Source organism: Epinephelus moara, chromosome 19 (genome assembly GCF_006386435.1).
Source record: "Epinephelus moara isolate mb chromosome 19, YSFRI_EMoa_1.0, whole genome shotgun sequence".
NCBI lineage: Eukaryota > Metazoa > Chordata > Actinopteri > Perciformes > Serranidae > Epinephelus > Epinephelus moara.
The window spans coordinates 12,305,120-12,332,010 of NC_065524.1; the positions used below are offsets into that span (position 1 = coordinate 12,305,120).

General features: G+C 40.6%; 3 protein-coding genes across 6 annotated transcripts in view; 1 reads left to right on the forward strand and 2 right to left on the reverse strand.

The window, feature by feature from the left end:
* Positions 1-46: 46 nt before the first annotated feature.
* On the forward strand, positions 47-10,897 carry sec23ip (SEC23 interacting protein). Of its 2 annotated transcripts, none has more exons than XM_050072068.1 (18): positions 47-266; positions 1,871-2,379; positions 2,550-2,757; positions 2,883-3,076; positions 3,237-3,326; positions 4,497-4,617; positions 5,026-5,115; positions 5,204-5,345; positions 5,845-6,053; positions 6,148-6,245; positions 6,434-6,595; positions 6,821-6,916; positions 7,023-7,181; positions 7,270-7,425; positions 8,275-8,377; positions 8,846-9,028; positions 9,115-9,277; positions 10,422-10,897. In XM_050072068.1, the coding sequence occupies exons 1-18, from the start codon at positions 134-136 to the stop codon at positions 10,501-10,503; spliced, it is 2,898 nt and encodes a 965-aa protein (XP_049928025.1). In that variant the 5' UTR covers positions 47-133; the 3' UTR covers positions 10,504-10,897. The 2 variants fall into 2 exon arrangements, with proteins under 2 accessions (XP_049928025.1, XP_049928024.1); XM_050072067.1 differs by having other exon boundaries at positions 49-266; positions 7,011-7,181.
* csgalnact2 (chondroitin sulfate N-acetylgalactosaminyltransferase 2) lies at positions 10,829-17,698 on the reverse strand. Of its 3 annotated transcripts, none has more exons than XM_050072071.1 (8): positions 17,564-17,698; positions 14,526-15,372; positions 14,219-14,435; positions 13,953-14,054; positions 13,671-13,849; positions 13,467-13,561; positions 12,784-12,865; positions 10,829-12,698 (listed from the first exon to the last, which is right to left on the reverse strand). In XM_050072071.1, the coding sequence occupies exons 2-8, from the start codon at positions 15,175-15,177 to the stop codon at positions 12,406-12,408; spliced, it is 1,620 nt and encodes a 539-aa protein (XP_049928028.1). In that variant the 5' UTR covers positions 15,178-15,372; positions 17,564-17,698; the 3' UTR covers positions 10,829-12,405. The 3 variants fall into 3 exon arrangements, with proteins under 3 accessions (XP_049928028.1, XP_049928029.1, XP_049928030.1); XM_050072072.1 differs by lacking the exon at positions 17,564-17,698 and adding an exon at positions 15,523-15,718; XM_050072073.1 differs by lacking the exon at positions 17,564-17,698 and adding an exon at positions 15,471-15,718.
* Positions 17,699-19,304: 1,606 nt separating this feature from the next.
* ret (ret proto-oncogene receptor tyrosine kinase) overlaps positions 19,305-26,891 on the reverse strand; it is a 57,699-nt gene continuing 50,112 nt past the window's right edge. Inside the window, exons 27-38 of the mRNA XM_050070436.1 lie at positions 26,538-26,648; positions 26,334-26,447; positions 25,939-26,183; positions 25,696-25,843; positions 25,474-25,581; positions 25,177-25,391; positions 22,767-22,889; positions 22,610-22,680; positions 22,282-22,419; positions 22,032-22,131; positions 21,198-21,345; positions 19,305-20,290 (exon numbers count right to left, since the gene is read on the reverse strand). Of these exons, the coding sequence (XP_049926393.1) occupies positions 20,133-20,290; positions 21,198-21,345; positions 22,032-22,131; positions 22,282-22,419; positions 22,610-22,680; positions 22,767-22,889; positions 25,177-25,391; positions 25,474-25,581; positions 25,696-25,843; positions 25,939-26,183; positions 26,334-26,447; positions 26,538-26,648 (1,679 nt within the window). The 3' untranslated portion in view covers positions 19,305-20,132. The remainder of the gene's footprint in view (positions 20,291-21,197; positions 21,346-22,031; positions 22,132-22,281; positions 22,420-22,609; positions 22,681-22,766; positions 22,890-25,176; positions 25,392-25,473; positions 25,582-25,695; positions 25,844-25,938; positions 26,184-26,333; positions 26,448-26,537; positions 26,649-26,891) is intronic.

A 26,891-nucleotide genomic window follows, 5' to 3' on the forward strand; every position in this document is an offset into this window, starting at 1 on the left:
GTCTTGCTTCTGGGTACGTTAGTGATGATTTAGAGATCAGTAAAATCTGTGAGGGCAGGAAGAGGCTGTTTGGGGAACTCTGCGTTTACTGCCTGCCTGCGCCAATAGTGGCTACGTGTAATTCTAGGTGAAAATGGCAGATAGAAAGAATAATAATGTCCCCAACACCGGTGCAAATTTACTGTTCAGCGGCGCTCCGGAGTTTAATTTCAACCTGCCCTTCATGCCGGTGAGCCAGGCCACCGGCCCGGCGGTGCTGTCAGGAGGTGAGATGAAAAACCGACTGGGGAAATGTCCAAACATTAGCGGTGTCGTTAGCAGGCTAAGCTAGCTAGCTAACCCGGGGTCCCTGTGCTGCTATCAGCTGTCATTTAGTGTAACAGAAAGGGAAAGAGAAGGAAACAGCGGATCTGAGCTGAAGGTCGTTTGTCAGAGATATTAGCCTTAATGACAGTGATGTGTTTTGGTTAGACTGTCTTGTCTGGTATTACATAAAGAGGATGTATAGCTATTTGGGAGCCACATGATCAAAACCTTATCTGCCCTTTAATTGGCCATATCCGCCTGCCTGCCTTAACAAACAAATTAAAGTCCACGTATTAAAAACAGCACTGCCAATTAGCTGCACTGTGCTGTACACTGGGTTGTACCTAAAATGGGTCTGTTTCCACTTTCAGAGCATCCTTGGTGTCAGGTGTTTATTCTAGTGAGTACTGTACTGATATACTGTTAAATGGAGCTGAATAAGTTGACAGAAAACTATATGTCAGCTATTTTCATAATCGATTAATTGTTTAGATCATTTTTAGGAATACTACTATGAATTTCTCTAATGTGAGAACTTGTTTTTTTCTCTGTTTTACATCATTGTAAATTGAATATCCTTGGGTTTTGGTTGGACAAAACACAACATCTGTAGATGTCACATTGGACTCTGGAAAATTTTGATGACCATTTTTCTTTATTTTCTGGCATATCATGAATTAAACCTTTGGAAAGAACTGTCAGCTGCAGCCCTATTGTTGTATCCATTCTTGAGATTTGGTTAAGTCATGTCCTATCAAAAAAAAAAACATACAGCTTCAAACAATTTAAAAATGTGTTTAAAGACGCCAAAATCTAAAACTTACAGTTCATACTGATAACATTAGTGTAATCCTGGTGTAGTCCTATATCGTCTTTGTTTTACAATATCATTCTTGTGATAATGTTGGCCCTTTAAAAATGTGTCCAAGATTTTTGTCAACTCAGTCAGATTTCTGCAAAAACATCATTTAATCAGGCATAAAATATGTTAGCTATATCCTCAGGACTACTGTCTCACTTCTTGGTTTCCAAAAAGACGTGAATGCTGCTCAAGTACTGGTGAGCTTTCTATTTGTAAATGCATTAAAGTATATTGCTATTGGGTGTGTCTCAACTCTAACTAGTCAACTCCTAAGCCCTCCTAAATCAAAACTAAAAAAGAATTACAGTTTAGAAATGAGTGTTTGGATTAACATTAAGACAACTCATAGCAACTTTGAAAAATAAAATGGCTGCTCACTACGGCTGCTGTGAAATTAATAAATGGCATCCATCGTGTTTGCTATTCAAACAAAAATAATATCACTAGGAGGTTTGCCCATAACAGGATTCAATAGTCAAGACTTTGATCTTTTAAAATATGTTTTCCCAGCCTAATTGAAGAGTAAAATAAGGTTTTGTCCCTATTCTCAAGAATGATCGATATATAGACCTACACGCCCACTTTGCCTGTTGTGTTTTAATGTGTCATATGTTCCGGATTTTCCTTGCGAGTCCCCTTTATTTACAAATAAATGTGCTCACTGTTCAACTTACAAACTTCTACTCTGTTTTGCTTTATCAGAGGATTCCACTGAAGTTGGTGAAGAAGACAGCTTCCTAGGTCAGACCTCTGGTAATGGGCCAGCCCCCTCTACATTCAACTACTTCTCCAGCCCCGTAACCAGCAGTGACCCATTCGCAGCTATCGGCCAGTCGCCATGCCCACCGCCAACCCTGTCAGCAGCCCCGACATCAACCGGCCCGGTTTCTGTTCCCAGTAGTGTCAGCATGGCGCCACTACCCCCTCCAGGCTCACAACTGAACCCTGCTCCCCCTCCAGCGTTTGGCAGTGCAGTTTACCAGAGCCCTATGGGGCGTCACACTCCCCCTCCCACCACAATGACCCCACCGCCTCCCCAGATGCAGCCACAGAGTCATAACCCCTACCGACACACCCCCACCAGCAGTAGAGCCAGTCCTTATATTCCAGCTCCAGAAGTCCTGCCGCCGACACACACACCTCAGCAGAATCCATACTCTCTAGGCTCTCCGCCACAGACATTCCCGCTGGCAGGACCCACATTCACAAAGGTAGATAAAGGCTAATTAGTGGCAGTGGCAGATTTGTTTGTCAGAAGTTTGATTAACTCATGAGGTTAATGAAATGAGTATTGAACGGACCAGCTACAGTACATGCCTCAAACGCTATCATCATTAGTGAAGAGCAGTTTATAATCAGGATTTTCTTCTTCTCTCCTCAGCCTCCTCCCACACATATTCAAGCGCCTCCACCTACAGCCACCACTGCTGGGGCGGTAGTTCCTGCTGGTCCCATGATGCCAATGAACTACAATGTCTATGAGCCTGTTCAGCCTCACTGGTTCTACTGCAAGCAAGTGGAATCAAAGAGCGTCTGGCTTCCTTTCAGTATCATCGACTCCCTGCAGCTAGAGGAGACATATAACTCAGGTACACAGTGCGCATGCTAATTTTCTCTCCAGAGAGATCAGTACATCTAACCTTGGCGGTGTCGGTGCTCTCACAGCGCTACGAAAGTGTGGTCTAATGTTTCTGTGGGCTTTTTGTTCCTCCAGTTCAGCCAGACCCAGAAAATGTGGTCATACGTACAGATGGAGGGCGTTATGACGTGCAGCTGTACGACCGTATGCGGACTTCAGTGTACTGGGAAGAGGAGCCAACAGAGGTCCGACGCTGCACTTGGTTCTACAAAGGGGATACGGATAGTCGCTTTATTCCATACTCTGAGGAGTTCAGTGACAAGCTGGAGGTTTGTCTCATTATTACATTTTACCAGACACAAATGCTATTTCAGTAAAATGTGAGATAACATCCTGCTATTTTTTTATCCAGTTCTGCATTGACTTGAATGTGCAATTTTTGCATTGTAAATCACTGTTTATACTTAAACAATCTGTCTCTGACCTCAGGCAGAATATAAGAAAGCTGTGTCTACCCACCAGTGGCACCGTAGACTGGAGTTCCCGTCAGGAGAAACTATTGTCATGCACAATCCAAAGGTAAATTAAGTGTTCAGTCGTTATTTTGTGATGATAAATCCTATGAATTTAATATAGGGGAATACCACAAAATGATCTTTTGTATATCAGTTACTCACCCTGTGTTAAGCTGAATTTATGAAGAAAACTTTGTTTTTCTTGAATGTCAGTGAACAAAGAATCCATAACCAGAGAAATTTTGGATGACTTGGAGTAATAAGCATTTGACAACAAATTACATCAAAACATGCATTTATAAACTCTCACACAGCTACTGCAGTATAATCCAAGTCTTATTTAACCAGTCGTATGCTCAGTGCTTCCCAAACACATGCATTTCCATTAAAACTGTTGTATCTAAAACACTTCTGCATATGAGTAGTGCACTTGGGAAAGTGTTGTGTTTGAACTTTGCTCATGCATTCCATTGAGCAGAGTTTAAATGTGCGTGCTTGCCCAGGCGTAGGCGTATTTGTTGCTGTGTGAGACAGTTTATTTATTTTTTCCTCATACAGAAATGTCTCAGCAGGAGAAAACACAGGATCCTTATTTCAACATATAATAATATGAAATAATGGTCCCACAAGACCAGTCCCTCCCACCCTCACCACTTGACAAGGGCTATAATTATAGCACTGATGTCTGTACCTTAGCACGATTACATATATGAACATATCTCGTTGTCAACCCACGACATACCGGAAGATATTTCCAATAGAAGCCCTTAAAGCAGACTGGTTTTATTTTGAGATTAAACAGAATTTTTCTCACCGTGTATGAGGAGATTTCTTGAAGCCACATGGTTACAGGGGAGGATCTATATTCCTATATAATCTCTGTGACTGTTTATGTGGAGGTGTTTTAAATTGTAATGTTTTAGTGAAAATGCATGTGTTTTGGAAGTAGAGCATACAACTGGATAAATGTGACTTGGATTTTATTGCACGAGTTGTGTGAGAGTTTGTAAACGTATGTTTTGATCTAGTTTTTCCTATTGTGAAACGCAGCCCCCCTTTACTCCAATTAATCAAGAATTTTGTCTGTTTTTGGATTCCTCGTTCACTGTGGAGGCATGGGAGAAAAACAAAGTTTTCTTAATGAATTCAGCGTAAGACGGAGTGAGAAACTGATATACAAATGATCATTTTGTGAGTGAAGTTTTCCTTTAATGAGTTTTGTTTGCCTCCGTAGGTGATTGTGCAGTTTCAGCCCTCCTCCATGCCAGATGAGTGGGGCACAACTCAGGATGGGCAGACCAGGCCCAGAGTGGTGAAGAGGGGGATTGATGATGACCATGATGAAGTGCCAGATGGTAGTCAAGTTCCTCTGTACCCAAGTTAATGTGATCTAAGTGTGGGCACTCATGAGGAAAAAAATGAAACTCAGCTTTTACAATGTCATTTTAGACCCCCTGTGTAAATGGAAATGATTGATCCAATGAGAAAGCTTCTCTAAAAGTATCAAATAGACTGTCAGGACACTATAAAGTGAGATGAGGCATTTCAAAAGACATTAGAGGGAGTGCCAGCCATCAGTCTGTTTTATGAGGGACAATTAAGTCAGATTTAGCTGAGATGCATTTTAATATCTGGTTGTAAATGTAGTGCTGCTTAATTATACGTCAGTAAGGTTCAGATAGATTTAGGTGCATGTTAAGATGTAAACAGGGCAATAAGTGACTGTAGATGACGAGTGAATAAATCCTGTGCACCTTCCTCAGGTGAGCTCGCAAAGGTGGATCATCTCGTCTTCATGGTTCATGGAATCGGTCCCGTGTGTGACCTCAGGTTTCGGAGCATGGTCGAGTGTGGTGAGTACCAACAGTAGTGCCTGTATTCGTGTACCCTCCGTGGTGACGGCATTTATGACATAAACCGTACAAACCCTTGTGCTTTCAGTGGACGACTTCCGCAGTGTGTCACTGAAGCTGCTGCACAGTCACTTTAAGAAACCGCTGGATGAGCATGCCATCAGCAGGGTGGAGTTCCTCCCTGTCCAGTGGCACACGGCTTTACATGGAGACGCCACAGGGGTGGACAGGTAAGGGGAGGAAATGTCAGTGAATCAATGAATGCTTCCAAAGTCAGTTATCTAATCTTTAAAGGAGCTCTATACAGTATTCAGAGTATTAATATAGCTGTAAACAACTATTTGCTGTGTAAAGATATAGTGGGGCTGTATGTTACTCAAACAGGAGGAAGTAGTGCAGTTGCTGGTGACTATTTTCAACTGTGTGTTAATATTCTTTGGTGCTCTTGTGACTCAGCAGCAGAGCAGTGTATGTGGTTTGACTCAAAATGAACTACAGTGTGGGGTCATGGTAGTGAAGGAACATGTTGCCCAGTGCAACAGTGTGGCTCATTGATGTGTTCTTTAATAGTATTTGGACAACAGTGGAGCTCTGTAGCACAGAGGAAGAAGACACGTCAGGCTTTGATACACACAGAGAATATTTGTTGGTTTTGGTCTTCAATAAGAAAAATATAGAATATCACCAGACTTGTCATTTAATTACCGTATGTCTAATTTCTCTTTATAGGAGGATAAAGAAGATAACGCTGCCCAGCACTGGACGTTTACGTCACTTTACAAATGAGACGTTGTTAGATGTGCTTTTCTACAACAGTCCCACTTACTGCCAGACCATCATGGACACAGTTGCCCAAGAGATTAACCGACTTTACGCCCTGTTTATGAAGAGGAATCCAGACTACAGAGGAGGCATATCAGTGGCCGGGCACAGCTTAGGTAATAAAGCAGTCTATTATTAGCTTCTAAACCACTTGCTTTGTCTTTTTCTATCTTTCACCCAGATTGTGTTGTTTCTCCTTTGTACTCTCAGGCTCCCTGATTCTCTTCGACCTGTTGTCAAATCAGAAGGATGGCTCTCCTGCACTGGCCACACCAGTCATACCCACTGCTAATGGAGAAACCAAACAGGTCCTACACCAGTTAACATCTCTGAAAGATTTTGTAGTAAAGCACAGTGTATTTATTTCCCCACCTAACTTGATGTATATAATAATTGATCATAAACATCCTCAGGTCTTTGAGGTACTGATGTGCATAATGGATCTTTTAAAGATAATGTTGCAGTACATAATTGTAAATTCTGCCTGTGACATCAGGTAGCAGCCCCCGTCTCTCACGCCGTCACCCCTCCAGCTGTGGAAGAGGAGCCCAAAGTAGACGGAGAGGAGTTTGAGGATCTTTCTGCTATGCTGGAACATCTGGGCTTGTCTGAATATAAGAGTACCTTTGATGAGGAGAAGATTGACATAGAATCTTTTGTAAGAATATAAGCCTACTTTGCTTGTTATGAAGTCAAAACTTGAACCTTTAATCAGTAAGTTCTGGGGGGAGGGGTCTACAAAAAGGCTAACATTGTAGAAAACAATACATGGGTTTGTACGACAAAAAGATGTGGTTAAGGTCATGGAGGGACACTTATTGTTGTTCTTTAGATCTCATTTGTATAAGGTGTTTCACTTTGCCCCTTTCTTATGCTCTTTCAGCTTATGTGCACAGTCGAGGACCTGAAAGAGATGGGAATCCCACTGGGTCCCAGGAAAAAGATCGCCAAGTTTGTCAAAGAAAGAGTGAATAAGCAGGTAAGTTAGTTTCCCGACTATCTGTGATGCTTGCAGACCTCAGGATGATTATTGACATGCTCTTTGTGTCTCTGTCTTGGTTTCATGTGCGCAGGCTGCACGTCAGGCCGCACAGGAAAAGAAAGCGGAGGTCAAAGAGGTCAGTCAGGTTGCGGCGTCCCCACCAGCAGCTGAAGCTCCTCCTGATCCCTCTATGAAGATGCTTCCAGCGGGCAACTCTGTTTGTCACGTTGACTACAACTGCTTTGAAGTTGGCACTGGACAGGTAAACGTGACTTCAGACACAATGTCAAAGCTGATTCTGACTTTGACTTGACATTTAATAATAACTTAATTCATGTGTTGTTCTTTAGGTGTCAGTGGTGTACCGAACTCTGGACTTTGAGCCAATGAATTTCTTTGCCTTGGGTTCTCCAATCGGCATGTTCCTGACAGTGCGAGGACTGGAGAAGATTGAAGAGACGTACCAGCTGCCCACATGCAAGGGATTCTTCAATATTTACCATCCGGTATGCAGCTCTTCCAACCTGTATAACCTGGATGCATTACTGCTAATTAAAGGGACAGTTCACCCCAAAATCAAAAATACATATTTTTTGTCATACCTGTAGTGTTATTTATCAGTCCAGATTGTTTTGGTGTGAGTTGCAGTGTCGGAGATATCGGCCGTAGAGATGTCTGCCTTCTCTTCAATATAATGGAACTAAATGATTCTCAGTTTGTGGTGCTCCAAGTGCCAAAAATCCACCGACCCTGTTGCGAGCAGTTTCATGTTGGGACTAATTTCTCTCTAATGTGTTTTTTTGGCGCATACTATACATACAGAGACATTGCTGTTGACTTTTTCAGAGTTATTTTTAGGTGCTTTTAGCACCACAAGCTGAGTGCCATCTAGTTCCATTACACTGGAGAGAAGGCAGATATCTCTACAGCCCATATCTCCAACACTCTGCAACTCACACCAAAACAATCTAGACTGATAAATAGCACTACAGGTAAGAGGAAAAATATGCATTTGTGATTTTGGGGTGAACTGTCCCTTTAAGGTGCAGATACTCAAAACTTAATTGCATAAGTTGTAGCAGATATTTATTAGTTCTGATAGGAAGTCTGTACATTATTGTGCCTTGCAAAGGCATTAACTATAATTCCTAAAATGAGTCATTTCACATCAGTGTTATGTATTTAATATCACAGAAACATAGTAATTTTCCCTTAACCCTACTTGCCCACACATTAGTTAGTTACTAAGAACTAAGAGGCTAAAAGTATAATCAGAATATGATGAAGGCAGTGGAGCTGAGTCACTTCATGCACTACTATCTGATGGCTTCATCAGTGACTCATTTTTCTTTCAGCTGGACCCGGTGGCATACAGGATTGAGCCGATGATAATACCAGACATGGACCTGAAGCCTGTTTTGATCCCACATCACAAAGGGAGGAAGAGGCTTCATCTCGGTGCGACACTCACTCATTATTTTCCCCTAAATCACCCCAGACAACTAGACCTCTGTCGTTTGTTTACTGTTGTTTACAAATCAAAGTATGTCATGAGTTCATACCACATCCTGGCAGTTATATCATGGCTTCCTAAGAGCCTAAACTGAGTTGTTGTCTAGTGTTACTGCATGCTGTGTCCTCAGTTTAGGCCTCTCTGCCCCTTATGGGTGGAGTGCCCTAATTTATGTGGTGGCAAAATACAATGACTCCATTCTTTCATTGAAAGCTCGTGGGTTTTTTTGTTTTTTTTTTCTTGTTACATTTTGAAGACAAACAGATGTCTAACAATTGGTCAAGTAAAATAAATGTTTGTCTTTTTCTCTCTGCAAAGATAAATGTTTGAATGCCAGAAAAAGCCTTTATCAATCACATGTGCAAAGCTTTTTTTCTGTGTAGGTGGGTTTAATGGATCTCTTTGTGTTTCAGAACTAAAGGAAAGTCTCACCAGGATGGGCTCCGACCTGAAGCATGGTTTTATCAGCTCCCTCAGGAGCGCCTGGCAGACACTCAATGATTTTGCCCGCGCTCACACCTCAGCAGCCCAGCTCCAGGCTGAGCTGGCCATCGTAGCCAATCAGATCGAAGAACAGGAGAAACAAGCGCGGGAGGGTGAGTTTCTCCAATTTTTGACTCTTCAGTCAGATTATTTTTGTCCTGTGAGATATTTATAACTCTGTTCTGTTTCTTTCTCACAGAGCAAAAGATCCCAGAGAGCCCTGAGCCAATAAAAGAAGAGGAGCTCGAGGTAAAGGTCGGGATGCTGAATGGAGGGAATCGCATCGACTACGTTCTGCAGGAGAAGCCCATCGAGAGTTTCAACGAGTACCTGTTTGCCCTCCAGAGTCATCTCTGCTACTGGTACACACATCTTCACTTCATTCAGGCTTTTTAATCACCACACATTCACATGTTAACTAATTATAAAGTTTAAAATTCAATCCCTCCACTGATTTTCTAATCGCATCAAGAGCTGAAACGATGAGTCGATCAACAGAAAATAAATCAGCTACTATTTTGAAAATTGGATCGAAAAAAATTGGAAAATAAATTGGATAAATCATTTCTTAAACAAAAATACCAAAATGATTCCAGCTTCTCAGTTTTGACAATTTGCTGCTTTTCCTTGTCTGACTTCATTGTAAACTCAATATCCTTGGTTTTTGAATTGTTGGTCCTGTTGACCAATGGGCTTTTTTTTTTTATCCAGTGATTAATCAATAATAAAAATACAGTGGAAACCGCTTATTATGATCACGTCTTTCCAGGCCATATTGATCACTGTAAGCTGATGATTATTATAACCAAATTTTTAACTACTTTTTCCATCCACTTGGCAAAGGCAGTTTTAACCACAGGTGCTTTACCCATGCATATTTGTTTACCGTCTCCATTGCCAGCGGCCATAAGCTTGCTACATTTTTCATTGAGAGAAAATTACTTTCTTTCCCCGTCATAGTTTTTAATGAGCACAAAGCACCAGCCTCAGGCAGCCTGCTGGAAGCAGACGGGTTATCGCAAAACAAGTATCATGGGAGTAGTTTTTAAAAAAATATTTACTGTAGTTTTCAATTGTTTCCCCACACATTTTATGTATGAAAATACCTAAAATGAATATTGTAAGCAGACAACTTGACTACTATAAGCAAATAATATGAAACAGCATTTGTATAAGAACTATTCTGTCCCAGGCTTTTTGATCCATATGAGCAATTGATCACTTTAACTGTGATCACTATAAGTGTTTTCCATTGTAATAGTTTAAGTGGAACAGAGCCATTGTTTAAGTTGCTAGTCACACCTGTGCTTTTCCTACCTTAAATCATGATGACCGCTATTAAACAAGCCTATACCAGGACCCTTAAACTGAAGCAGCTACACAGAACTCAGCAATGATTAATTTATTTACACCTGTGCTTTTCTTGGCTAGAACATGTCTCCAGGCTTGTCGCTCAGCCATAGATGAAGGTAAATCTTTAATATAAACTCTTCTGTTGTTTTGCAGGCAATCTGAAGACACAGCTCTGCTCATTCTCAAAGAGATCTACAAGACCACGGGGATCCATCCAGAGCAGATTGCACATTAATACAATGAAGTTTACCCGAGATGAAAATAAGCCTGTCTGAATCCCATTTGGTTTATTTCATGTCAGTTTTCCTTGATTTTAATTTTTCTTTTTTTTTTCCTCTCTTATTTTCTATTCATGTAGTTTATTGTATACAGATGAATAATACAATTGTATTATGCCATTTGTCTTAAATTAAGAAACATACAAATGAGCTTGTAGATTCAAAGACACTTGACATGTTTGATATTACATTTTTATAGTATAAATTATAGAACTTTACTCAAAGTATGTATCATCAAATCGAATGCTAACAGCAGCAGAAACGACTACGACATAGGAGCAGTTACTGCAGCCTTCTGTAAGTTTTATTTAATGGCCAAAATTTCAAAATAAATCATTTCCTTGCACAGTTTTTTTTTTGCTGTTTGAACTGTTGTGTACCGCTGGGAGGAAGACGCGTCACATTTGTCCCGCAGAGTGAGGAGGCTGTAAGACTATCTACAAAAAGCTGTATCATTAGCAAAAAAACATGGATTAAAAAGAATTACAGTACAGGATGAGATGCAAGAATAACCTGCTGTCATTGTGAGGAAAAATAAAGCACTTCTTTGCCGGCTCTACGTAGAGTTTGGACTGCTGTACTCATCAACATTACGCCTCCAACCTCTGTGACTGTTCATCTGTAACATCCTCTCTCATTATGAGATGGAGTAAACATTTCAGACACATTTCATGTCACTTTAAGCATGTAGGCACGTACGACAAAAGTATTCAACTCACAAGTATGAAACAAAGAAATACTAGAAAAGTATTTACAAGAGTGGCTGTAACATTCAAACTCAGTCCAGTATTAATAGGAATCATAATGTGAGTCATGCTCACTGGGCATAAATGACAAATATTATTAATAATGTAATATGTTATTTAGACAATAATATTGGTCCACATAGACCTGATACCAAAGCGCTGCATGCGGAAAACATCTTTGCTCCTGGCTCTTAAACTATTTACTCAGCATGCTTCTCTGTTTAACTGATCACATGGTCACCAGCAAAGGAAGAGAGTGACCGATTGTCACGTAAAACACACAAATAAGGTCCCTTTTTACCACATCGTCAGTCTGAAACAACCGATAAATATAATACTAACAGAACGGCTCCATACATAACTGCCAATATACTGATCCTCAACGTGCTGACAGCTGGGGATCAGTAGAAATTTAACTGGTGCTTGTGGGGTCAAATTTTTATGACCTCTATTTTAAACAAAGTGCAACTTCTTCTTGTTCCTTTTGTCAACAGTAAATACATAATGACTTGTTGTTACCCTTTTGTAACTGCTTGGTTCTGTTAAAAGCCACTCTACACATCAACAGCTGGTCATATTTGATCATGTTTGGTATTTTTTGGGATGCAAAAATCACCTGAAACAGGTGAAATCTACTGACTGAGGTCACATTCAGCAGTGAGACATATTAAAGCAGAAGAGAAGGTGAAAGCGATGAAGGAACTGGTTTCGAGTCAGGTGCTGTGTTTGAAGCAGGTGGGATGGCTTAATGAGAAGTTGTTTCCCAAGATAATAACGGCATGCTTATTGAACTGAGTATGAGTATGTAAAATATAATGTCAACCAAGGTCTGAGAGACATATTGATTGTTTAACGTGTAAGTTTTCCTTCAGAAGGTTAAATATTACCAATTTGATTATCTGTTTGATACTGCTGTAGCTCTCCAGTAAGAGTTGTACCATGTTGTGAAATTTCACATTGATCAATGCTCGTTTTTGTACATTCATTTGTCTACAGCTGTGCTGTGAAATACAGGATCCATGTAAACATGTCTTTGCTGTAGTGCGATAATAATAATGTCGGCACCTTGCAGTCTTAACGTTGGAATGATGATGGGTGTGTGTAGGGGCAGGCTTAGTCCTCTGTTTTGCTCTGAGTCTTGAAGGCCTGCTTGCGTAGGTGAGCCTCGATCTCGTCGCGGAAAACCAGCATGCCCAGGTGAGAGTGGGAGGCCTCGTTCATGGCTTTGGACTGGATGCACATGCGGTACTGCTCCGGCGTCAGCTCGTCTGCACACTGCTTCTCGTGCCACATGTGGAAAAGGCCGGACACCGGCGTCCGAATCACTATCATGTCGCTCCGAAGATACTTCCTGTACAAGTGGACGTCTTCCACACCCCAGCCTTTGACTTCAAGATCGAATCCACCTGGAGGAAACGAAACCATTTGCTTTTTAGTCAACGGTATCAGCTGTTTGAGAATATTCATGAAGTGATTAGTGACAGTGCTTACCAATATTTAGGAAATCTGAGCGATACTGACACGTCATTCCAAAGCCAAAATCTCTCCAGAATCCAGCATCTTTTTTGTGAATCTATTTGAAAACAGATTTTTAAATCACAATAAACAAGTAAACACCACATATTTTGTTGAACTAAAATTAAATTTAAATGTCATGTAAACACCTGTTTAAAGTCCTTTTCCACTCAAAAAAGTGTACTGGTTATTGATCATTCCTCTCAGAAAAGTTTCTCTGTGTTCACCTTAAAGGGACAGAGCACCTTCAAACCAAAAATACATATTTTTTGTTCATGAGTAGATACATGCTTCCTTTTAGAGGTGATACAGTTGGGGTGGTGTAGTTCAGTAGAAAGAAATAGTTTTCTGTAAAGAGACATCGTTTTTAAGGTTTTTTGTTTTGTTTTGTTTTTTAATTTTTGGCACTTTGAGCACCACAAGCCATGTGCCATCTAGTTCCATTATTCCAGACATTTCTACGGCCAATATCGCCAACACTCAGCAACTCACACCAAATTCTAGATTGTTAAAAAGCACTACAGGAAAAATATGTATTTTTGATTTGGGGGTGAACTGTCCTTTTAATACTTTTAGAGTGTGGAGGGGATTTTTAAAAAGCACAGGTCTGAATCAATCTTTCTGCAAATACCACTAAAACATAAATGTGAAATCCTTACCAGTTGGAGTTCAGTAGGTGGAGCCAGCTCCAAATTCCCATAGACTATGGCAGGATTGTACAGACTGAACACCACTGGATAGAAGACTTTCTTGTCTACAAAACAAACAGTCAAGCATAATTTAGACATCTGTGACAGTCCAGCTATAAACAAAAGTTCAGAAAGACTAAAAATGAATCTCAGCACTAACATGTAAAAACTTACTTGGAGTAGCGTGGAGACGGCAGGTGTTAAGGAACTCAAGAGTAAAATGAATGTCAACATCACAAAAAAACATTAAGACATCGCCTCTCTTCCAGGCGTGGGCCCCGATATCCAGACCCCGACCTCGGGAAAACTCCTCGTCCACTGGGATCAGAGTGTAATTGGAGAAGCTCTCCTCCCTAAAAAACAACACGTGCAGAGGTTTTCAATTAAACATGACACATAACTGCCACAAAACCAGCACAAGCATATCAAAAGCTCATTTCCAGTAAAAGGACGAACCTTGACAATTTTTCCAATGATGACTTCACTTCCTGTAGGCCCTCCGGACCAAAATAAACCACAGTGAGATGTACTCGTCTGTCCTGTTGTATGCACACCTCCCTAAAAACATGTGAATTTTTCATATTAATTACAAGAACATTAATGTTGCATCTTATTGCACAACAATGATGAAACCCTTGGCAATGTGTCTACTGAATGCAAATTTAAACAGAGCATGCTGGGTCATGTCTCAAAGACGGGGATAGTTTCTTGTTTATTCTCACCTGAAGTTGTGTAAGAACTGTGAGAAAGTTTCTACTCGGCCCGCCAGTGGCACGATGATGTTAATAATCATTCCTGATGTTTCTACAGATGTGCTCCTGACTTTCATTAAGGGACCAAAAGGTCTGAAGAGCGTGACATGGCGAAAGCTGCTGGAGTCTTCTTTGGCAAAGAAGAGCTCGTAAAGTGTCCCTTTGTCTCGCTCTGTCCTGTACAGTCCTGTGAAATATAAAAAAACAATGCTGTAGTGAGAAAACAAGTCTGTTAGTCATCAGTCAGTGGTCTGTAGTCAGTCAGTGTAGTTCTTACCTTCAGTAAAGTGGCCCTCTGTGTAGGTTTGTCTCTGCATCGGCATGTCTTCCTCCACACCATCCTCCTCATCAGGGTTGTTGATGATGTCCAGTGCAGCCTCCATGACCTCCACCAGCTCGTCCCTGCGGTCTTTGCGGACAGGCTTCTCCTCTGGGTGCCGCGTCAGCCCCATCTCCAGTTGGTAAACCTTGGACGAGGTGAAACTCTCAAAGGGCACCAGGGCATACTCGCTGGGGAGGCGTGCCCCTGTGTTGACCTCAGCCTTGTCAATCTGAGAGTGCAGGTACTCCAGCAGATCTCCCGGCTCTTGGTCTTTAGTCTCCGACAGGCCCTGCACCCCGGGGAGCTCCTTCTTGTCCTGCAGGAGTTTTAACTTCTCACTCATTTCCTGCAGCTCCTGCTTGAGCTGGGCAATCTGGCGCTTGAGACTGGCGGCACGGTTTAGGTGGCGCTCCTCCTGTTCCTGCAGCAGGGCTTGGTAGTACTCCTTCCCATAGCTCTCCCCTGCCAAGCCGGGCAGGGCCAGGCTGACATCTGCCGGAGGGGTGCACTCCAGCAGGTATGCAAACAGCAGCAGCACCAGCAGCAGGAAGAGGCTCAGGAAGAGCCAGCGGACCCGGCCCTGGAGCGTCAACCCCCGCCTGGGCATCACGCTCACATATAAGCTATAGCTGGCAAGGCTGCATTCCCTTTTCCCTCTGATGACATTACTTATAATGTACTTCTGCACGTCATCTCAGAGGTTTTGAAGGACCTTTAAGTCATTTCATTGTGAAGGTGTGGTTTCTTGGCTCCAGCCTATAGGTGTCTTCATATGTCCTGTGTAAATCCATGCACTGATCACCTGGGTAAAATCACAATAAGACAACAATTGTATTATTAAGTGAGCCCTTTGTGAAGACTTTTGGATAATTAGTTATGTCTCAGATCAGACAATAATACCTGATAATACAACACTGTGTTACCATTCAAGCAGCCTTTGTAATTAACCAACCTGACAGCTTCAATTTCATCCAGTAAATAAATTTAACATTTTTCAGTAACAACGCGTCTAATATGTGTCCAGCTTCTGCGACGAGTTTACATTAAGGATTAAATTTAAAGCTGAAGACACAGGGACAGCAGGAATTAGCTTCACCTGGAGAGCTAGCACACGGAGACTCGCGCTCTGCTAAACAACAGCTCAGAGGAAAACTGGTGCGCGAGCTCCACAGCAATCTACTGAAGACTCATATCCGGTTTAACTGCTTTCTTTTCAAAATAAAAGCCCGACACTCTGTAGAATTGCTTTACAACAAACTGTAGGTGCCAAGAGTTACCTTGTGGAATGCCAGGAAAAAAAATAAACAGCAGCATTTATTCAATGAGGGGTTTTCTGATTATTGTGTGACTTAAATGCTGAAAAGATCCCATACTGTGGAAGCCACTGAGGCTATAACCTTGTGGAGCCTTTACATCATCTTATCAACCACATACCACGCACATTTGTTTCTTAAAGGTCATGCAGTCAAACCTACAGCTCCATCCCTCAGCACACAAAGTAATGCTGTTTTTCTATCCTGACATTCTTCTTCACCTTGCCTCACAGGTGTAAATCAGGCTCAAGACGGCTATAATGAAAACCAGCAGGGCTCTGAGTCCAACGGCCAAAGCTGGAAACCGCCGCTCTAGTGCTTCCAAAAAAATACATAGCTATAAAACCATTTATTTGTGGCTTGACAGAAATGCTTTTTATTTCCCCTAACACTTCCTTTTTCTCATAAAAATTGCACAGACAGCACTATCTTCTTAGTAGGTTCTACTTTGTGTTTCCTCTTTAAAATAACACAAAGGTGAAACGTGACTTCAGACATTTTCGACATCATAACTGATGACATACAAATATTCACAGAGGGCCATTCTGCTGGTTATGTGTCAAAGTTTCACACGGTCAAAAAAGAGGAACCCATCCAAAAAACTGTATGTTGAAAACTGTTGGACTATTTTTATGCAGAATTTAACAGAACCCCTCCAAAACTCAAAAAAGCACATATTTGGCAAGACGTTTGCCCCAGAAACAGACACTAAGCTTTAACAGTGTGCAGTTCACTAGGGTTCAATTAATGACGGAAACAAGGCCTGTGAATTTTTATCTTCACACTGAACTACACTGTACTTTCAGTGACATTAAATATTGAGCTCTGGGGCTCTGTCAAAGTCAAATAGACCACCTGTAAGATCTGCCCACATGCAAAGAAAACGTCACATGAAACTCTCACCAGTCATTACTTTGACATAATAATCAATACTTAACAGACTGTGTCCTATATTTACCTTAGCTTTCTCTTCATTCTCGCTGCTAAGGACTATGATTACAGATAAATGCAACTCATTACTGACTGAAGGCTACAGGACAAGTTTCACATTGATATAACAGTCTCAGTATGGTACAACCAATGTCTTAACTATCAATCTTGTTGGCAGTAAACTCATAATGACTACACATTCATACACCAACATGGACTCAGAAATGCTAGTGAATTTACTTAATTGTTACTGAAGTGTTTGACTAGTTAAGCAGGCTACAGTGGGTTATGTTTACCATAAGAAATTCTGCCTACTATTTCTCAACATGTCATTATAACCATTTTATTTGGTTACTCTTGAGTTTTAACTGGAAACAAACGTGTGACCTGGCCTGATGCCTGATTAATACGACTTTACAGTGAGTTTTAAGTTTGGCATCCAAATGTGTCCTGCACGTTTTTTGGCGATGGCAACAAATGAACTGTACTGGCTAACATGTTACGCTGTGTTGTACCCAGTTAACACACTGCTCTATAAAAGTGTAGCACAAATTTAAGCGCCCTTTATTCCCCTGAAAACTACCTTACCATACATATCGTGTGCACTTACTTTGAAAAAATCTAACCGGATATTGGCACGGTTATGTAGCTAGCTTAGCGATGCTCGGAGCTTCTCTACGCTTTCAGGTTATCTCATATCTGTTAGATAGCCTAATAAGCGCTAATAATAGTGTTAAACCGACTACTCACCTAATGCCGTCTTTGTCCATTCCTGCCTGAGCTTACAGCCGTGGGTTTAGTGTAAAACCAGCAGCAGCAGCAGCCTGTGTTACAGAATGCCACGGAGCAAAGAGAAAAGAGTGGGTCGTAGTCTACTTCCGGTCAGCGACTAACCAATGGGAGTTTGCTAACGAGTGTCGTCATCAAACACGCTGAAGCTCCTTGTTCATAATAATAAGGCATTTATTATTATTATTATTATTATTATTATTATTATTATTATTATTATTATTATTATTATTATTGTTGCTGTTGTTAATAGAATATTGAAGAATTATTTTTTTTCTGCCACTTGATTTTGTTAATGGTATGTATGTATGCACCATGTACATAAACAAAACCCAGTAAGTGTCTTATAAATATCAATTACATGATTCATTTCATACCTTATTTTGCACCTTATTTGCACCTTGCTGTTATCAAGTTTTATATTTTGCACCTAACTGTTTTCTAGTTTTTATATTTGCTCTATATTGGTCTTTTTTCTGTTATATTAGTCCTTGTATTTCACTCTGCACTCCTTCAACTTTGTATTGCAATTGATGTACAGCACTTTCCCCAGGATAAATAAAGTTCTATCTTGTCTCTTACCCTGTTTAACCATTTAAAGGGAGGTTCATCATGATATTGCTTTTTGTGTGCTGTTTTGTATTTCTCTGTCCTAACTGGTAAAACAAACTTCTTATCTGGTGATACAGTAACTGATACCTCTGAATTGAATTACCACTAAAGTGGACTCTAACTGGAAACAGATCACTTGTGTAATGTTCAAACATGTGATCTGTTATCACTATAATGCATAGGGTAAACAAGGAAATGTTCCCATGAGTTTCTATTTTTAGTCTTTTATTCACTTCCTTCATTAATTCCCATCAAGGGTGGCAGCAGTCTGGAGCCTATCCCAGCGCACATTATGCGGAAATCACTGAGACACCATGGGCAGGTCACCAGTCTGTCACGGAGCTATTTTAATCATTTTCTTTTTTCTTCTTTTCTTCTGTGACAGTGATTCAGTCACAGGGGAGTCAACCAGCTAATTCAGAACTGTGAAATCAAGAGGGTTTCAAATTTTACCCCTCAAAAGTACAGAGGGCTGTCAAAATCCTGAAAATGACAGAGATAAAGGAGAAAGGGATGACGTGTATTATATTCTATCATGTGTATTTTAATCTGATATTATAGAACCAATATAGGCCAGTAGTGATGCCTGCTTCAGACATCTTTACTCAAAACTTTAAGTTTTACAGTGTTATAAACAATACAATAAACAGGCTATTAAATATTGTGCTGAAATTACACTGAAACCTAAAAACTAAAACCTTTATCAGCTTCAAATATAAATATTTGCTTACAGCCAAAACAAGAGTGAAGCAGAGTTGAGACTCAGTGGCATTAGAAAAGCCACACAAGGTTTCCATAATTCTGTGACGTTGAATATTTACACATGCAAAGGCTTCAGTGGACAAATGCGTCCAAGGCCACTGCTGCAAATATTTAATAAGAAATAAATATGTATTAAAACTAGAGCGAATAATGAACAAATCATGTCTGGAGGTGAACTGAGAGTAAACCTTATACTGTAATGCTATAAAAAATAATTTATGTGAACCACCAGACATAAGTTGCATTTATAACACTGTAAATTAAAACAAAAAGGTCAACAGTTCACTCACTATCATTTTTTAGATATGAGCTGAGACATACTGCACATTTTCAACGTTTATTATTAATTGTAACTTAATCAAATAATAACAACATAACGATGATAACACTCATTAGTTTACATAATCATACTTCCACAAAGATTGCCATTACAGTGAATCCAAAAGAGAACTGTAGTCTGACACCGGACATGGTCACAAGCGACATTAAGTCTCATGTCGTTACACTGGAGAAGCACTTACTAGTTGATATTTTTCCATGTAAAAAAACAAAAACAAAACAAGAACAAAAGCAAGAAAACTGTTCACTGAACATGTCTGTGTTACTTTTCTTTGGCAAGAACAGTTTTTGAAACATCTTGTGGGAGAAACACAAAATGGGTCTTTGACATTTCGAGGAGCAACAATCCTCTAAGGTAGAAACTTTACATTTTCAGAACAGGTTCAGCATTTTGCTTCTGTCCACTCAATCCCAGCTGTCTACAACAGGTGATGGTAAAGACGTCCCCTTTAATTCCTGGGCTGGAACAAGATCTTCACAGTCGCACATTAATAATTGGAGGCTATTGTAGAAGCGGCACAGGCACTTAAAAGACATCGACAACTGGCATACAATCTGGTACAATAGTCATGCAGTGATACAACTTGGCCAACATGACCCGTGAGGTAATAATTAACATACTGAAGAGCTGAATGAAGCTTGGTCTACATTGATCCTGCCGCTTTTGCAGCAAAAAGACCCCAGTTTTTCAAACGTTGAATACCCGTGCAACAGAAATAAAAGGGAACCAGCTTTAGCATCAGATTGTATATGTACAGTCTTATAGAAATATACACATCTACCAATTAGTCATCTTTTCTACAGTGTTGGTTTGTCTTTAGCTATCGAGCTTGTCCACAGCTTTTGCGGGTGAAGGCAAAGCCATCCAGTTTGCATAAACACTATCATTGGCATATCTTGTAAAGACTGGATTAGTGGCATCATGTCTGTTGAGCGGTACCGGGCTCTTCTCAGGCCAGTTCGGGTATGACATGCCTAAAAACGAGAACATATCATTTTTCTGCACTCAGTGAAAGATAAACAGCGTGCAGACAGTAAGGCTCTTAAATCAAACTCTGTAGTGCCTGTCTCTAAAACAAGTGCTCAGAGGTGCAAACTTATGGCTTCGTATATGTTACATCAAGTGAAATATTATATAAGGTAATGTTTATTTTACTTTTTGTAATGTATCAAGGCTATAATGTTGCTCATGCCCCTATATTTGACCTATGGCTGCCTAACTGTAACTGCTACGAAATGCAGATGAACAACAAGTAACTAATGTGTTTGTTACTTTTAATCAATGGCACCTGAGAGTTGCATTCAAAAGCCTTACTGTTTCTCTGTTCAGCATTGTGAAAATCATTATAGATCAAAAGCTAATATACATTAGAAAGTCAGGAAATTTAAGACAATCTGGAATTTAAAAAACACAGTGAGTGATTGATTCAGCGAGGACCTGTTTCAAATGTTACACACTGTTTGTTCCAATGCAAACAAATAATCAAATGATGACGATGGAAATGTGATGGAGTGAAAAAAATGATCTATCTACAAATGAAATGCAGATGAAGCATGAGTATGAGCGGTGCCATATAAATAAGAATGGAAGGTATATTGAATATTTACAAATGTAGCTTTTTTTTGGTCAGCATTCATGTACATTAGAAGCAGGTCCAAGTAAAAACAAAAAAAAGTCAAGACACAAGATCTTTTTTTTTTTCACTGAGCCTCTCATTTACAATGAAATGGGAGATATGTCAGCATTAATCAGCGAAAGGCATGCCTAGATCACAGTCACGCACACTTGACTACGGAAAAAGCCAATCACAACTTGCCAAAAAAGAGAGCTTGTGTTGTGTGTCCTGTTTCTAAAATCTAGTAAATGCATGGGAGATTCTACCATAGAGCTTGTTTTCAATCCATGTGGAGGGGAGGGTTCGAGGGAGAGGGGCGTTATTACAGTCCACTAGTGGTGTGTCCTCTTCAGAGAGGGCGTCGTCGTACAGCAGGGCGTCGGCTGGCGTGGACGCCGCCAGGTCCAGGTAATCCTGACAAGAGCAGATGAGGGTGTGATTAGGCCGATTACTGAGGCGAGGAATCGTAGCACACTAAAGCTGAGCTTGCTAAATGCTAAAGGTCACACACATGCAGTGCAGTGACATCTACTGACAAAGATCCTGGGGAAATGTGTGTAAATTCTACTCATTAAATCAAGTGACATGCCCACTACCGCTTAATGATAACAGGGAAGAATGAGCCCGCTGTATTCTGGGATGCCTGCATTCCCTTGTCCTTAAATGTTCTATATTTAGCCTCACGTCAGCAGCAGGAGCCTGACTGGTATGCTCTGTGATTACGCTGCCCAAGGCCACATTTTAGGATTGCTCTTCAAGCACTAATTATGGTATCTAAAGCGTTTGAGAAGAGTGACAGATCATACGGTGAAGCAGTATAACAGAGCATGTGTGTATCTGACTCTAAACAGTAAGCCAACAGTACATGATGTCCCCATTCATTTCATTTCAGTCGTTTTGGGCCAGCTGCAAATCCAAAAAGGAGTGGAAAGAAAAAAACTCTAACTTCTGACTGCCAGATCTCTATGATGCATCACCAAAGCTTTGTCAAAACTGCACCAGTAATGCATGGAAAGAGGCTGATTAATAGCTCCCCCCCACTTCTTCCTGTGGAAGATTATGAATAACTTATTATAATGTATTGTATAGCTTCACCATACCCGACTTTTCACCATCATCTTTTCCAGTTCTTTGCTGATGTCTGAGAATGTCTGCCTCTTGTCTGGCTCTTGTTTCCAGCATCGAAGCATGAGGTTATACCTGCAGAAGGAAAAAGTTTTACAGTGGGTGAGAAGAGGAATCATTTAATGCTCCCAGCGGTCATTTTCCATGACTGTCTTAATGTGGTGGAGGAGTTATTGCACTCAGTAGAGATGACAAGATGCTGTTGTGTAACAGAGGGGAGCTCACATTTCCTCGGAGCAGTTTTCTGGTCTCTCCATCCTGTAGCCAGTCTTGAGCAGGTTAAAGAGGCGTTCAGGGGCGATACCTGGGTATGGATTTCCTCCCAGTGTCACTATCTCCCACAGAAGCACTCCAAAGGACCAGCTGGAGGAAAACACAGCAGCTCATAAGAATATTTCAGTAATTAGAGAACAGATTCATCTGCGTTATTGCATGAAAAAATAGTTTAATATTTTGGAAATACAGCTATTTGCTTTGTAACTCTTGGCAAGGAAGCCAATAAGTGTATGTCCAAACATGACAAACCATTGCTTTATATTATTATTGTACTTACACGTCGCTCTGTGTTGTGTAAATGTGATCAAACAAGGACTCTATTGCCATCCATTTAACAGGTATACGGCCCTGGAAAACAAAAAGAAACCTCGTTCATCTCTATGTACAAGTTGTAAATACATCGACATGAATGCTCTTCTGTCTCTTTTCTTTACCTTGCTCCTCTTAACGTACGAGTCCTCTTCATACACGTCTCTGGAGAGGCCAAAGTCGGAGATCTTCATCTTTCGCCCTTCAGCTACGAGGACATTTCGTGCTGCGAGGTCCCTGTGAACAAGCTGTCGGACGAAAATGCTCATTTAGAGTATCTTATAGTGCTTACACAGCCGACTAACATTTCAGCAGCTTACAGTACAAACACTTGAAGTGGCCTCTGCTCTTCCACTTCAACTGAAATGTACGACTTTCACCAAAACACTTCAACTTCATTCAGCCTTTAAACTTAAAAGGTATTTTTTAACCAGAACCCTATTTTTCCATGTTTGTGTTTAAATGACTAATGGAGACAACTATTTTTGAAACTGGTCAAATAAAGCGTCGCTGCTGGCAACAGTAAAACAGGCTGCCATGAAACCACTTGGCGCATGTTCGTAACGTCAATGTATGTCCTCTAAAAGTGCTTATGTTTGCCACTGACAGGTTCAGTTTGTTATTGTAAGTGTCTGACAACATTATGGAAAGGATCCAGAGAGAGATAGAGCTTTTTAATAAAGCGCAAGATCCTTTTTTTAACCAAAAACAGCCCTGACATTGCTACTGCCAAAGCCACCAGGCTCCATTTATATAAACAGTAATTTTAGCATGTTTAAACCAGCATATTTTCACATCTAATTGGGTGGTTTAAGGGTTTATTTTAACCAAACCAGAGTTGGTGATTGTTGGAACAGTGGAAAGATGAACCAAGATGGTTTTTGTGAGTTTGATTTTGTTTCTGTCAATTTTGAATGAAGTGTGTTTTCAGGTGATAAAATTAGTGTTTATTTAATTGTGTTCCCCATCAAAAAAGTTACATCCATGACCCTTCAAGTGGACAAAAATGTCCATATTCTAGAAACTTTTGTAGTGTCCAACAAAAGGTCACAGGGGGGTGATTTTGCATTTCAAAATCCCAACTTTCAGCACGAAAATCCATTATTTGACCCTGTAATGCATTTTTATTCCATCCATGACCCTTCAAGTGGACAAAAATGTCCATTTTCTAGAAAGTATCCAACAAAAGGTCACAGGGGGTGATTTTTGTGGGATAAAAATGCATTACAGGGTCAAATAACGGATTTTCATGCTGAAAGTTGGGATTTTGAAATTTCACCCAGAATGACACCCCCATGCAAAAAATCACCCCCCTGTGACCTTTTAATTTGTCTGTGAGGGAGTTTTGAATTTTGAAAATGGACAAAAATGTCCAGGGGTAACACAAGGGTTATTAAATGGAGTCTAGTGTATTTGGTGATGGTCATGTCAGGGCTGGATCTCAGGGAAAAAGGATCTTACTCTTTATCCAAAAGGTCTTTCTCTTTAAGGATCCTTTCCATAATGTGTCAGACACTTATGATAACAATCTTAGCCTGCCAGTGGCAAAAACAAGCACTTTTAGTGGACATACATGGACAATGCACATGCGTCAAGTAGTTCTCTTCTTTGCAGCCTATGTCTCGCCTAATACTGGACCAGTTTTAAAAATTGTTCCCATTATTCATTAAGACCAGGGGTAGGCAACCTATGGCTCAGAAGCCATATGCGGCTCTTTAGCCCCTCTACAGAGGCTCCCTGTGGCTTTGACAAAAAATTACATATAAATAAATAAGTTTTTTTTTTTAACATTTTAATTTCCATTTATCATTGTTGTGATGAATGATTCATACATTTTTGATTTTTTTTAAAAAATGTGTAGCCTATAAATCAAATTAAAAAAAAGTTTTAGCATTTCGTCAACTATGTGTGTCATACATCTGGCGCCTTTTCCTAAAATCTGCTGAATCTCAATAGCGATGGCTAGCCTTGAGTCTCCTTAGTGAGGCTAGCTATTCATTCTAAATCCAAAAAATAAAAAAGTCTAGTAAAGAAAATAGAGAATTTCATAGTGAGTGAACAGATTTGTTTGTTGTCACTACTAACGCAAAGTTTAAGCACCAAACAATCATAAATAGCCCACTGCAGAGCAGCTACTTTGTTATAAACATATTAATGAATGCTCCCATTAGGAATATTTATAGACTAATTTAGAATAAACAGGCTTTGTTGCCGTCACCATAAGGCACAAATATGTATTGTGGCTCCAGACAAATAAAAAAAAAATTGGGGGGCCAAAAATGGCTCTTTTGATAGAAAAGGTTGCCGACCCCTGACTTAGGTCCAAAACATGGGAAAATAGGGGCCAGGGTGAAAAATACCAAACTTACTCTTTAAACTTCACATAGCACTTTGATTTAATGTCAGCTTCTTTTAGTATTTGTATTTTTTAGTTTCATTATTTCAACTATTTCAGACTTTCAACAGCAAAATTTACACAGCAAGCCCACACACATTTTCTATATAAAGTTAACCCTTTTTCGGTTTATAAAATACCTTCATTTCCGCCAGATATTGCATGCCTCTGGAGATCTGCCATGCAAAGGAGATCAGGTCACCCATGGTGAGCGCCCTGTCATCTGGGTTCTCCAGGTAGCTGGAGTTTCGGTTGGCGTCCCTGCCCATGTAGCTCGGGCCAACTTTCCGACTCTCGCGCAGGAAGTTGCGGAGCGACCCATACTTGGCATACTCCACAATCAGATACAATGGACCTATTCAGAGAAATGTAGCACTTAGACTCCATGTGCAGCACACACGTCCTGAGAGAGGGTGGCTGGAGGTATGAGGTCTTACCATCCTGGCTGCACGCTCCGTACATCTTTATGACGTGCGGATGGTTGACTTGCTTCAATAAAGTGAATTCTGACAGCAGGTCACGCAGCTCGCTGTGGGAGGCGTTTTCTGTCAGAACATAAGGGATTGTAATGTTGAAACCATTCATCTCTTCAGACATTCACTCCTCGTATATCACCATTACCTCCCCTACTTGTCAGTTTTCTGGCTGGCTTGTCTTACCTTTAAGCATTTTCACAGCCACAGTGGTGTAACCAGCTTTTCCTTTGAGCCTGAATGCTGTTGCCTTGACAACTTTCCCAAACTCTCCTTCTCCTAAAGTCTTGCCAAGTACAAGGTTTTTACGAGGAAACTCCCACTTAGGATCCTCCTGTTGAAAAAACATATGAATATTTGACTTCTTCAGTTCAGCATACTATGATGAAGAAAACTGATGCAGAAAACAGGCCAAAAGAATCAGCTTACAGGTATTTTAAAGGTATCAGTCTCAATGGATTCCTGCGAGCCCCTGCGTACGTTGTTAGCAGGGAAGCTGATGGGGTAAGCCTGAGCTGGCCGACGGAAAGTCATCTCAGCAGAGGCGATTGGGGGCTTGGGCGAGTTCTTGTGGTACCGGTGGATGAAGTAGGAGGACAGGAGGATGGAGACGATGAAGGAGAGGAGCAGTGCTGTGGCAATGATGGTCTTACACATGTCGTCACATATAGCCTCTGCAGGAGAATGTGTTGCACAATGCTTTATTTTTCAAGAGAGTAGCCATCCGTTTCAGGTTTATTCTTAAGATGACATGATTTATGACCCCTTGGAGACAATATTTCACTTTATTATTAACTTTTTTTGTATGATTTACGTCACCTCACCCTCAACATCTTCCTTCTCACAGAAGCATCTCTCAGAGTAGCAGTAGCAGGTTCCATAGCCGGCCTGGATCCCGTTCCTCAAGCCTCGTTCATGACCTCCAGTAACAGTTTCCCCTTCATAGACAAATAAACAGAATGCTCTTATTTACAGATTTATACACAAAACGTGCTTTACATCTTTAAATGTGTGCACGTGTTTCTTACTTGTACAGTCTTGTGGACATATTAATGGGTCTTTGCTTTCAACTGCGTCACAAAAACTATCCGGGCATGTCCGCAGGTCAGGAGAGCAGGTTGAGTAATTTTCAGATATTCCTGGAACATGAACACAAAGGAGAGAAAAACTTAAGTGGGAAAACATTAACAGATGTGAAACACATTTTAAGGTTTGGTCAGCTTGTCCTGATGTTAGCCTGAGTTAAAGCCCTTAACAGTGTAAACATTGTAGTTTAAACAACAATACAACACTATGGTGACTTTCTTCAGCCATCATATGGTGTTGTCAGTGCTTGTGTTCATCACAACCGAGACCTCATTTTTCCATGGCTCTTGCTGCGT